We start from the raw sequence: 13,760 nt of genomic DNA on the forward strand, positions 1-13,760 counted from the left end.
TTCAGATTCATCTTTTTCGGCCAATTGCAGGCTTTTTTTTGCCCATTTAGCCTATGCAGCCTGTAAATGATAAAAAGGATCCGCCCCCTTTACCTCCGAATAACTTTAGCCAATAGTGATCGATTCAACTGATGATTGACACATCTTTTTCGGTCAATTGCAGGGTTTGTTTCGCCCCTTTAGCCTATACGAGCCTGTAAATGATAAAATGGATCCGCCCCCTTTACCTCCGAATAACTTTAGCCAATAGTGATCGATTCAAATGATAATTGACACATTGATTAGCCAATGAAACGCCGGTATATAAATCCCAGCATACACCGCGGACTACTTTGCGTTCGGGGGAAAATCGAGTCGGCGGCTGATTTTGCATTAGTTGCAAGACTTTGCGACTTAATATTGATCCATATATAAGGCGCACTGTATTATAAGGCGCATGGTCAGCTTTTGAAAAAAATTAAGACTTTTAGGTGCGCCTTATAGTGTGGAAAAAACGGTATATAAAATCTACTGCCACCTACTGATATGGATGACTATTACAGCTCCTCGTCTGAAGAAGGCAAAAATACTGAGTAATGGCCTGATTTTTTTGGAAAGGTAAAATTCCAGCGGCACACTAGACAAGGTCTCACTGCACACTGGTTGAAAAACACTGCTCTATATATTGTTTCTATTTCAATTTAATTGAATTCATGCGTTTTAGTATTTATTTTTATAGTTACAATTTCTTTTTTCATTTTTTTGCATTTGTTTTTTGATAATTATGTATCGATATATTGTTGCTTTACTTTCTATTAGTATTTCCACATTTTTATAATTAATATTTCATTTTTGCACACATATTTATACACCTTTTTATTGTCACTTTTATTTCCATTTAACAATATTTAATTCCAGAATAAATATGTCACATTTGTTTCAATTTTCACTTTCATTTCCTCGTTTTTAATTTCGGCAGTTAGTCCTCCCGCTGTCCGAGGAGAGGAAGGAAGCTTAGGCGAAAATTGGAGCAGAAGTTTTGACACTTTATTGCACAAATGAAAACCCTTTGCTGGTATGACACACTCACAATTACAACTTTGTTTGTTTGTTTGTTTTGTAAACAGTGAAGCAAAAAAAAAATCCCCCAGTGTCTTTGACGTCTTTGAGTCCCGGTCGGTTGTCGCGTTTTCTTCAGTGCGGTGGAAATAGTTTTGGCGTAGGAACGCAAAGTGAGCGAGGAAGCACAAATTGTCTCGACGGAACAAAATAAGAAGAAGAAGAAAAAGGCAAAGGCGGAGAATGTCCGGGTTGTCCTTCGCGGGAAGAAATCCCGGTGGCTTACCGTGAAAAACCCGAGCGATGGCACACGATGAGCTTGGGGGACAGCGATTGACTACGGCGTTTGGGCCATGCCGCGGCTGGACTTTATCTTCTCCAGTCGTTTATTGAGGTGACTGTTGGTGGACTCCAGTTCGTCCACTTTGTCCAGTGCAGATCGCAACTAAGAGGAAGACACCAGACCACAGGATTCGTACACTTTTTTTCAAGCACTTTCAAAGGACTTCAATCCAATGTTTCATTTTCTCCAGTACTATTAAAAGAATACATCCGATGTGAATCTTTGTCCAGATCCTCAAATATATTTTCAATTTACATATGCATTTATTAAGACTTACGATTTTTAGATCTTGAGTGAATTGCGAATATTTGTAGATCTGAATAATATGTGAGTCAATATTTCTGAAACAAATCTCTCTCTATAAAGGTGTTGGGTAAAAATGTGTAGCTTACATTTTCAGTTGCAGGAAGTTCTTCTCATTAGAATTTAACACTGTGAAAATATAGCTGAAATGTTCGCATGGCCCAAAATAAATGTCTATAATTGATTGCGTATTACACATTTTATAAAGCCCTGTTCAAGTGTAGCAGGCACCAAGCCCTACAAACTAATGTTGGCACCTTTAATCACAAGTAAAGGGAACGTATTGGGTCAGGAACCCAAACCCACCCTGACCCAAAAGTCGGGTAGGGAGCTAAGACGACAATCATTTAGTTCAATGCCTGTTGTGACTGATTATGGCCAAGCTCTCCAGTGCCTCGTGGACATTATGCAGAAGAAAAATGGAGACACGACCAAGGTGGGCTACTAGTCAAGCCAGGTTTATTTCTATTCTATGTAAGACGTGCTAAAGTTCAGATGTCTATACAATCACAACAGCCTGTCGTGACTGATTATGGCTGAGCTCTCCAGTGCCTCGTGGACATTATGCAGAAGTAGAATGGAAACATGACCAAGTTGCGCTACTACTATACTATGCAATACTTTCTAAAGCTCAGACGTAAAATAGAGACACGACCAAGCTGCACTACTACTATTCAATATAATACTTGCTAAAGCTTAGAAGCTTGTACATCGCAACAGCCTGTTGAGACTGATTATGGCTGAGCTCTCCAGTGCCTCGTGGACATTATGCAGAACTAGAATGGAGACACGACCAAGTTGCGCTATTACTATACTATGCAATACTTACTAAAGCTTAGAAGTAGAATAGAGACACGACCAAGTTGCGCTACTACTATACCATGCAATACTTGTTAAAACTCAGAAGTAGAATAGAGACACGACCAAGTTGCACTACTCCTATTCAAGATAATACTTGCTAAAGCTTAGAAGCCCGTACATCGCAACAGCCAGTAGAGACTGATTATGGCCGAGCTCTCCAGTGCCTCGTGGACATTATGCAGAACTAGAATGGAGACACGACCAAGTTGCGCTATTACTATACTATGCAATACTTACTAAAGCTTAGAAGTAGAATAGAGACACGACCAAGTTGCGCTACTACTATACCATGCAATACTTGTTAAAACTCAGAAGTAGAATAGAGACACGACCAAGTTGCACTACTCCTATTCAAGATAATACTTGCTAAAGCTTAGAAGCCCGTACATCGCAACAGCCAGTAGAGACTGATTATGGCCGAGCTCTCCAGTGCCTCGTGGACATTATGCAGAACTACAATGGAGACACGACCAAGTTGCACTGTTACTATACTATGCAATACTTACTAAAGTTCAGAAGTAGAATAGAGACACGACCAAGTTGCGCTACGACTTTTCTATATAATGCCTGCTAAAGTTTAGAAGCTCGTACATCACAACAGCATGTAGCGACTGATTATGGCTGAGCTCTCCAGTGCCTCGAGGACATTTTGAAGAGGTTGAGAGGAGACTTGACCAAGCCATAGAGACACGACCAAGTTGTGCTACGACTATTCTATATAATGCTTGCTAAAGTTTAGAAGCTTGTACATCACAACAGCCTGTAGCGACTGATTATGGCTGCGCTCTCCAGTGCCACGAGGAAATTTTGAAGAAGTTGAGAGGAGACATGACTAAGCCATAGAGACACAACCATGTTTCGCTACGGCTATTCTATATAATGCTTGCTAAAGTTTAGAAGCTCGTACATCACAACAGCCTGTAGCGACTGATTATGGCTGCGCTCTCCAGTGCCACGAGGACATTTTGAAGAGGTTGAGAGGAGACACGACCAAGCCATGCTGCTACTTCTAAATCAAAATAAATTGTATTGAGGAACATAAATGCTTCAAATTTGTTTAACAAGTAATTCCGGCTGATTGAATATTAATGAATAATCGTGTCTGTTTTTTTTTCTGCCCGACAACTATGATATCATTCATGGCCATAATTGGTTCATTAACTATCAACCTGATAATTATCATACAAACCCTAATAAGAAATCAAATGAACCTTTGTCCTGGAAAGAAAAACCGACTCGACTCCGCAACGTACCTCTCGCTGCAGCTTCCTCTTTTCCGCTTTGAGCTCATCTTCTACCTTTTCTGCATTTTCCGACGCCGACTTGTAGCGGCTCACCTGACCCTCAAGTCTGCTTACCTGAATTTTAAAAAAAGAAAAAGTTTTTTTCATAAGAAAGCTGCATAAAAACAAAAATTGTGAACAGCAATGGCTTACATTTTGTTCCAATGCAGTGACTTCCTGTTCAGCTTTGACTAATTTGAATTTCATGTCGTTTATTTGCCTGCCGGAGTCTCCTACAAGAATAAAGAGCAAATTTAATTGAAACACAGGTTGAATACAGACGCTGCCCTAATTTCGACCACTCGACTTACGCAAAACGGTAGATACGAACATTTTTTTCGGGATGTCGAAAAATATCCGGACATTGCTGGAAGTTAGATTTTGTATTGTGTGCGCCTTTTTTCGAGTACAGGACAGTGCTGTAATGCTTCTTTCCGCCACTACCGGCGTGTGGCGCTGTGAGAGGTCACCCAGCATCCACCCCGAAGAGGAAATCCGGCCTCCTCTTCCTAGTTCGTGTGTAAACATTCTATACTGTATCTCCAGCGCGCTAAAAAGTTTGACATTTTTATTGTTTAATATCTCTTGCATCCATTCAATATGGTCTCTGTAAAGTGTTAAGAAGAGGCGAGCCTTTTCATTTGAAATGAAAGTGGAATAAGGAAGCTCGATGCGGTTGAGAAAACGGTTGGATCTCTTTTTTCCGTGCACTTTTTACCACGGAGGAGGAAGTTGCCTAACCCTTAAAGCTCATCTTCCAAAAGTAAGTTAAACTTCATTGTATTTATCTTTATAGATCACATTATTTTATGAAAGGTTGATTTTTAGTACAAAACAATACAGGTTACTTATATAAGCCTTAAACATATTTAAATAGGCCTTCAACATACATAATATAGCACTGAGGCAACTTACGTGTCATGATTACCGATATGCTTCACCTGTGCCCGCTCCTTTGTCGCCAACTGCCTCGGACTCTGATTGGCTCCCTGTCCCTATTTAAACCAACTTCTGTCCACTGTTGTCAGTCCGTCTGCGAACCTCAGTTAACACTAGGCAAGCCTTTTTTCGACCCTGACTCCCACCTGTTTTTTGCTACTGTCTGTCCCCAGGCTTCAACACGTTTTTGATCCTGATCTCGTCTACTCTCCCTTCCCGGGTTTCGACCTTTTTTTGATCCGACCACGTCTACTCTTCTTTCCTGGCTTACGACTCGCTCTCCTGTCTACTGACCCGTTTTTCCGTTCCCGACACCGCCATTGCTCGCCACGGAAGACCCACTTCCGCGTTCAGAGCGACCTGCTTTCCGCGCCTAGGGAACTCCGGATAGTGGGTGCAGCCCTTCCTCTTTCCTTTTCATAGAACTTGTGAGAAACGTAACGCAAGTGGGTCCTGTCTCTGTTCTGGTCCTGACAGTACGAAAGAATTCAACTTACAAATAATCGTTCCTAAGTAGGGCAGCGTCTGTAATAATCATTATTGACGTCCATTCTTACTTTGCGTTTCAACAAGGTTGGGATCGTCCCCGTTTTCCAAAAGTTCCCCCTCTGCACTCAAACCGCTAACAGTGCCGTTTCTCTGGCTCTTCTGGTCCACTTGAGCTTTTAGCTTCTTTATCTGGAGAAAAAAATATAAGAATGAAAAAAAATATCTTTAAGATGTAATTCCTTAAATGGATTGGATGAGATTACCATTTTATAGCTGTAGTGCTTTTTTAAGCTTTCTAACAGTATTTGTGGTAGTCTTATTTTGTCCATTCTGCCGTATTTGGTAATGAAAAGTTATTGTAACCCGCAACAGTTTTCAGCAACGTTGTTCAACCCTTTATTTGTAACCACGCAAAATTGGATTATATTATACTCGCACTGAGCCAAACTATTTTTCATGTTAATAAAAGAATGTTTAAATGAAAAATATTTTCAAAATGATCCGCAAATCTTATCATTTAGTTCATTTGAAAGGTTCGTTTTCTCATTTAGAAAGGTAAAACAAACCAGTTTAAAATGCTTGATATTTCGGTGGAGGTAGCAAAATCGCAACGCCTCGCTGGACAACCATGGAAATTTTTGTCTTGAGTAAATAAAGTATCTCTCTCTCTCTCTCTCTCTCTCTCTCTCTCTCTCTCTCTCTCTCTCTCTCTCTCTCTCAACAGGCGTATTTTTAACTACTACAGGTGCTTGAAATGTTTGAAAATACTTGAATATTAATGTTGTGTTTTCAAAGTTTGACACATGCTTGAATTTTGGGTGAAGGGTTTGTAAATGCTTGAAATCGTCTCCATATTTCTCGGTAGTCTGCCTCAATAGACCAGTGTAGTTCTGTGGTCTGTGCAGCCCTTTGAGACTCCTTGTGATTAAAAGCCAAACAAATGAACATGACTGTAAAAATGAATAATAATAATGCTAAATTATATTTCACATTATACTAGAAATAATCATTAAAAAATATAGTAGAATTAAGTAAAAAAATACTTACGCAGCAAATATCCAATCTTATAATCGAAAAATTGTGCCAATTTAAAAACGTTTTTCATCTCATGCGAGAAACAATGAAAAAGAACATTTAAAAAAAAAAATCGACCCTGTCAATATTTTATAAAAAAAAAAATTTCATAAAATAATACGTTAAAAATACAATCAAATAAAAATACAAAAAATTAGGCTCATTTTACAAAGTGATTGCCTTATTATTCTTGAAAAAAATAAAATAAATAAAAACAATCAGTGCGCACATTTTCTCCTTTAACGTATTTTGGCTGTTATGATATCTTCTATACATTTAAAATATAGAAATATATAGTAAAAAATCATTTCTCTTCAAATATTCAAGCTTTTTTTAACAGCCAAAATCAAATAATTCTGCTATTCTAATAACATTTTTCATCTTAGACCACAAACAATAGTAAAAAAAATATAGTAACATTAAAAAAATCCTTAATCTGCCAATATTTTATTAGTTTTCTCATGTAATGAAATAATCACCTTAAAATACGGTACAGTAAAATAAAATACACACATTTGTGCTCCTTTAACAAAGTAGTTTTACTTTTTATAATAGAAGAGAAAATTAAACAATTCTTGCACACATTTGTATCTTTCACGTATTTTGAAAGGTTTGTTTTCTCATTTAATAAGAAAAAACTGTTTAAAATGGTATAAAAGTAAATAATATTGCTAATTTAAAGTATATTTCATATTATAATTTTAAAAACATAGTAGAATATAGAGTCGTAAAAAAATCCTTCCCTTAAATTATTCAAGCTTTTTTAACAGTCATTATCAAAAAATTGTGCTATGTTAAAAACGTTTTTCATCTAATACTAGATACAATATTAAAAAAATAGTAACATTTGAAAAAAAAAATCCTCAGTCTGCCAATATTTTATTGGTTTTCTTATTTGAAAAATGATCAGTTTAAAATGCAGTTAAATGAAAAGATATACACAAAAATGTGCTTATTTTACAAAGTACTTTTCTTTATCATACTAGAAAATTAAAACAAAAACAAATCTTGCACACATTTGAATCATCTTTCACGTATTTTGGTCTGATATGATACGTTCTACACAAACTCTCATAAAAACCATCACGTACCTGCTCCATCATTTTTTCCCGCTCGTCCACTAATTTCCTAAGTCGTATCTCTGGGAGGGCGTGACAGGGGAAACACAGAACAAAGTTAAGACAGCAGCAATACAAAAAAATCATAATAAAATACAAAAATATCGAGGATGAATACAAATTTGCACAAGGAGGGAGGCGTGGACATACCGGGGGTGGGCGGAGCCAAAGGTGCAGTGTGAGGGATACTGGGGGTTTTGCATGCAAAACGTGCAGGCATCCGTGGAAAGGAAGTTGGTTCACATGCATAACGTCTCGGGGTGAGGGGAAAAGGGAGGCACACACAACTGGAGCGCACTTGCATTGATAATCATTAGCTTGCTTAGCAGGCAAAAATTGACAGGTCACAGCAAAAATACCGTATTTATTCGTGTATAACAAAAACATCTTTTTCACTTGTTTGAAGGCACGTTATACGGAAGGTTTTATATTATTCAGCAACGATTGATCGTTCAAAAAATACCAGTTGAAAAATATTGCTGACCACCATCACAAAACACATTGCACGCAACGGAAAACGAACCCGGGTTGCGGTAGTGAGAGGGTCAAATTCTCCCCTACTAGACCAAGGGTGCTCACCCTTTTACAGTAGGCAAGCTACTTTAAAAAAATCACAAAGTAGAAATGATCTACCAAAAAATGCAAACCATTTGATTGTTTTAAAACATATTGACTGTTCTTTGTACATTTAATGACTTGGTTAAACCGAATTAAGCTCAAGGGCGGTCTAACAGTTCAAAAAAAAATATCTAATTGAATGCACACAACATTTTTCTCGCTGAACGCTTAAACAAATCAAATACATTTAATCAAAATAATTGTAATACATTGGTAAAATCAAGTTCATATTTCTTCTTTGTTATCGCACAAAATGGTAGCTGAACTGATTGAAAAATATGAAATGCCGAACTTATACCTAAACAGTAATTTAATCAATATTTCTTTTTTTGAATTTGTAAGGCATCGGAGTCCAAGTTCATATATTTCAAGATAGAAAAACGTTAATGCATTTTCACATTTGAAGATTAAGTTGAACTCTTAATCATCAAATACTTACAAAAAATGTAATTATTTAAATAAAAACATTGGTATCATTGCAATAAACCTTTCATCTAAAACTTTTGGAGGTCTCCTATTTGTTACTGCATTGCATCAGCAATACTAATGTTCATACTGAGATCCTAAATTGACCACTAGATGGCAGTGTGTCCCTACAAATACAAAGCACTGAATACTCATTCCTGAGATCCACCAGTACTACCTCAATGATCTACAATGAGCACCCCTACGCTAAACCATAAATGACATATGAAAAAGCATTCGATTTGATCCCATCATACCACTTTTTTATTCATGGTACCAGAGACAAATATTATAAAATGGAAAAACACAGAAAGTCTTCCTGAAATATATAAATAAAGGCAAAAAAACACAAAAGAAACAACTCTCTGACGACTGAATCAGACTTTAAGGACATTGAATACATTTATGTGGGTATCGTGTACTTAGTTTACGTGGTCAATAAATGATTTTAATCATGGCCGCACAGATTTTCACTTTCACTTAGTTTGTACTGAAAAATGTGAAACAAAATTTGACACAGATTTGAATCAAAAAACAGACAAGTGAGCGTTATACACAAATAAATACGGTATGTGCCATTCAACTCATTTTTTTAAAACCAACAATGGTAAACACAATCGTTTTATAGGTTTAGTCCCGACAGAATTTCGACAAAAACATTTGAAAAAGAAGCTAAAAATTTAACATGCATAGACAGTTTCAACATTTTCTAGGTAAGTAAGTTTAGCTTACAACTTGCTAACGCTAACAGGGATAACAACTCTAACATTTTTATTTTGAAAGTGATTTAATTTGCTTATTTGGTTCAATCTATGTATTGTAGACAGAATACATTTTTTAGGTGCAACAAAAGTGACTTTTTAAGCTAGCAACTTGCTAACACAGAGGCTAACGCTATCTGGGATGACATTTTCAACATTTTTTTATCGAATAAATGTACAATTTTGAATTGATTTCTCTATTGTCGACTGTAGATATTTTTTTACAGTAAGTGCAACAAAAGATGTAAGTTTTATCTTGCAACACGCTAACAATAACCCAAACGCTAACCAGGATAACATTTCCAACTTTTTCAACATTCTGTGAGTGAGTAAATGTACATTTTTGCTTTGATCTTTTTATTTTGGACACACATTCTTGAAGCGCAACAACAAAAAAACAGTGACATTTAGCTTGCAACTCGCAAAATTTGATGTCTATTTCAATCATATAATCAATTCAATTGTACAAACAACATAAAGAAGGTTCATTTTCACCTGCAACCGTATATTTTTAAACACGCTTATTTCCGACAACGCACAGTTGAAGAACCTCGAATAGCAAAGACAAAAAATGTGGACCAGAAAAGATCAAAAAGATATGAACATGTAACAGCAAGTTGATAACGATAAGCTAAAGAGCTAGCACTTTATTCAAGTAAATTATAAAAAAGAAAAAGTACACAGCATGTTGTCGCTTGAAATGTAAGTGCTAGGTCATCTTGCAGTCATCTCTCCCCTTTCCTTTGCCTTTTTTGACATTTTTCTTGCCGTCTTTTCCAGAAAGTGCGTCTCTGCTTTGGAGAGGTGGGGATGAATCTTGAACCTTCTCAATGCTATCTACTTCAACAAGCGAAGGTGGGACTTGGTCTTTGGTTGCAGGATCTCCGGCAATTAAAATATTTCCTTCATTCGTGTTGTCTGAACTTCTGCAATGATCTAGAGGAGATTCTGAAGGGTTTTGTCGATGATTGTGATTTGATGTAGTTCCTTTAACCTCTCCATTATTTCGGTTTTCGTTATTGCTGTTATTCGTATTACTGCATTCATCAGGAAGTGCTTCAAGAGCCATCTCAACTTCTGTCTGCTCTGGATTGGGTTCTGTTCCGTCCTGTAGTTCATCTGATAGGATTTCTTCAACTACTATCTCCGGATTTTTTACTATCAGGTCCTCCAAGGCTCTGTCAATGTCCGTGTCGTCAAAATCAAAGGGAAGCCCTTTATCAACATCCTCAGACTCCTCAATGTCCTTCAGGTGGGTGGCACAAGAGAGTTCCTGTTCACCTTTACCAGATCCAGTATCTTCATCAAATGTGGCTTTCTCCGAGCAAGTGCTAATGGCATGATCTATACCATCCAAATTAATAGGCCGCCCTTTCTTGTTTTTGCTATCAACATTATCAGGGTCTTCAATGTTCTGAATTGGGGTGGCACAATATTGCTCCTGGTCACCTTGACTGGTTCCTCGATCTTCAGCACATCTCGCTTTCTCTGAGCAAGTGCCAGATACATGATCATCATAATCAAAGGGCAGCTCTTTCTCCCCTCCGTCATCAACAATCACAGAGTCTCTGATGTCTTGCAGATGGGTGAAACAAGATAGTTCCTGGTCACCTTGACTTGTGCCAATGACTTGATCTTCACACAAAAGAGAATCAGTATCCTGATTTTGTATGACTATCTCCCCCTTATTGGGATCCAAAGATTCCATATCTGAATTTTCCGCAGCAGGCAACACCGGGTCAAAGACACTGTCCCCGATATAGCTGCACTTCATAAAAACCTGATTCTGGCTGTCTGGAAGTTCACTATGGGCTGTTTCAACCTGGCTTTGGACTTCTAACTTGGCTCCATTATCTTCTGTATCAGAATTTTGAGTTTCAGAAGTTGTTTCATTTTCATTACGGGCAATATCCGATGAAGTGACGTCACCTTGGCTGGAAATGACAGTGGTACCTCGGTCAACTAAAACTGAGTCACAGATTTCTAAACCAGAAGTAAGATCGGAACTCTGAACAGATTCTTTATGGACTTTGGTAATGTGGTCTTCAGTTTTTTTTGGAACAAGTGACTTAGGGAGTGAAACTGTCTCGACGGGGGACTCCTGCAGGAGTAAAGACGCATTGGTTCCCAAATTTGCTCCCGTGGCTGGTATCTGAATATCCTTTTGGTCTGCAGCACTTTCTTCCTTTTTCTCCTGTTGATTTTGTTCAAGGCCTCCTTTCTTTTTTGCTTTCCTCTTCTTTTTTTTCTTTTTCCCAGGTGCAGTAGCGCTCTTTGGGGCAGGATCAGTTACATTTTTCTCAGCATCGTCGCTGCTAGCCTTTGCGGTTTCCTGCGGCGGTTGGCCTGTGGATTCGGGATCTAATACAAGTGGAAGAGTTTTGGATTGTTCAGTAATTTGTACTAGTAAATGAGTTTTAGAATCTCGAATGATTTCTGTCGGCCACGATTCTGAATCTTTCGAGTCTCTCTGCGGACATAATTCGGGATCTTTGATGTCTTGATTTTGTGATTCTGAATCTTGAGTGAGAATAGATTCCAATCCTTTGACGCTTTGTACTTGGGCACATAGATCAGAGTCTATCAGACTTTCTTTGAGACATGATCCAGAATCTTCTATAACCTTACGAGTACCCTTTTTATCTTCTCTCGGGCACGATTCAGAAATGTTGGCGTCCACTTGGCGAAATAATTCTGAATCAACATCTACCTGGTGACAAGATTCTGGATCTGTAACACCTTCTTTGAAACTTGACTCAGAATCCTGTGTATCTTGTTGGGGACAAGACTCAAAATCTATTAGATTTTGGTGACATGTTTCAGAATCTTTTCTTTCTTGACATGGTTTTAACTCATTAACTTCTATTTGGTAAGTGGTTTCATGTTCTTGGAGGTTCTGTGTCTGCTCAAAGGGTTCAGTTTTCGTTACGTCCCCGCACTCATCGTTTTCTTGGTTTATGTATGTGTCCTCCTCTAAACCAAAGTTCACTTGTGGAATTCTCCCACCAGGGGTCGGTAGAATTTCTGGAAATGTAGGACCTGGAACGGAATCATCCATGCATTTTGTCTCTGTCGATGCAACTAGTAAGTCCTTTCTAAGACCACTGTCATTGTTTTTATTAGGCCTTGATGCCCCATCAGTTGGAGAGAACCTGGTCCCGCCTTCCTCTAACAATTCTCCACAAGGTTCTTGATCTGCCACTTGCCTTCCTCTACTTCTCAACCGGGTCTCCTTTGAGCTTCCTGAGAAATCATGAAGAGCATACAGTGATAAGAGGGCGGACTGCATTTTCAAAGGTAAATTTGAGGTGGAGAGCGATAGGAGACCTTGAAAACGGTTTGATTTTGAGAACCACATACGAGGAGGGCTAAGAAGAAAACTAAGAGGTGCAGAAGAAGAAGGCAGAGAGTTGAAACAGAACATCTTGGTGGAGTAACAACATCAGTTCCCTCAGTTACCACACCACAAATACCAGAGCCACCTATAGGTTTTTTGATGTATGAGATGCAATAGGAAAAATCATAAAGGAAAAGGTAGAAATGTTTTTACAGTAGACACCTGAGATACAACATATATCTCTTTTGAGGTGGCGATTACCAAGTGAAGATACCGTATAGCAGGGGTATGTTAATAAGCTAATAAGCTAATGGCTTCAAAACACTTGTTGCCCCAGTTAAAACATAAAAATAACAAAATAATATATGTAAGACGCTTATTTCAAAACTTCCACTTGCAAAGAATGTCTTGCCCTTAGAAGACTCCCTTTCTCTAATCAGCTCCTTATTTTTAAAGCCTCAGTGTGTAATATTTGACCACGAGATGGCACTGTATTGTCTTATGCAAACAGAAACCAGTGACACAGAGAAGAGCGTAGCAGCAAGTTGCCAGGCAAACAAGGTAAAAAAAGGTAGGGACTCCACTATTCAAAATAATACAAATTTATCGACTTATGATTTTTTATAACAACATTGGAATGATAGTGTAGTGACTCATGTTCCTTCTTCGTATTTCTTCATAATTGCAAGCTTTGTTTTTACGGTTATCATGCTTTTGCTTCTCCCTATAGTATCACTGCTAGCCTTGGGACCCATAGCACAATACCGTATTGTATAAGCAACTTAAAAGGTCTTTACAAAGCACACAAGATTCTGTACTTGACTATGAGAGAGGCATAGTGGAAAGTAATTCAGCATAATATATGCGTATCAGCATTTGCATGACGCCTTGACGCAAAGCAGACCAGCATCTTATGTAACGTCAACAAAAACCAGGCAAGCATTTTGGAGACATAACAAGTCCAAACTGTTTTTCGGCACCCGGACTAATTTCTTGATGTCATATAGTGGGGAAAATGCTTTAAAGAGGGGCCAAATGAAAATCTTATTCCACACCGTAAAAGAAAAGGTCGTAAGGCGGGGACACCGTATCCCAGGGTCTACTGTTAAAAGATAAATCTAGGAAAGAGTA

At 38.0% G+C, this 13,760-nt stretch overlaps 1 protein-coding gene across 20 annotated transcripts in view; it reads right to left on the minus strand.

Annotated features, from left to right (window-relative positions):
• Positions 1-1,004: 1,004 nt before the first annotated feature.
• Positions 1,005-13,760, minus strand: part of lrrfip1a (leucine rich repeat (in FLII) interacting protein 1a) — a 50,347-nt gene continuing 37,591 nt past the window's right edge. For 19 of the 20 annotated variants that reach the window (XM_088352434.1, XM_088352450.1, XM_088352442.1 and 16 more), the window contains one exon: positions 9,633-12,535. In XM_088352434.1, the coding sequence (XP_088208560.1) occupies positions 10,002-12,535 (2,534 nt within the window). In that variant the 3' untranslated portion in view covers positions 9,633-10,001. Of the gene's footprint in view, positions 1,484-3,798; positions 3,904-3,981; positions 4,062-5,324; positions 5,446-7,421; positions 7,472-9,632; positions 12,536-13,760 lie in introns of those variants that run through there. The other variant, XM_088352453.1, reaches the window with a different exon arrangement.

Source organism: Urocampus carinirostris, chromosome 14 (genome assembly GCF_059441175.1).
Source record: "Urocampus carinirostris isolate Australia breed hairy pipefish chromosome 14, RoL_Ucar_1.0, whole genome shotgun sequence".
NCBI classification, from domain to species: Eukaryota; Metazoa; Chordata; class Actinopteri; order Syngnathiformes; family Syngnathidae; genus Urocampus; species Urocampus carinirostris.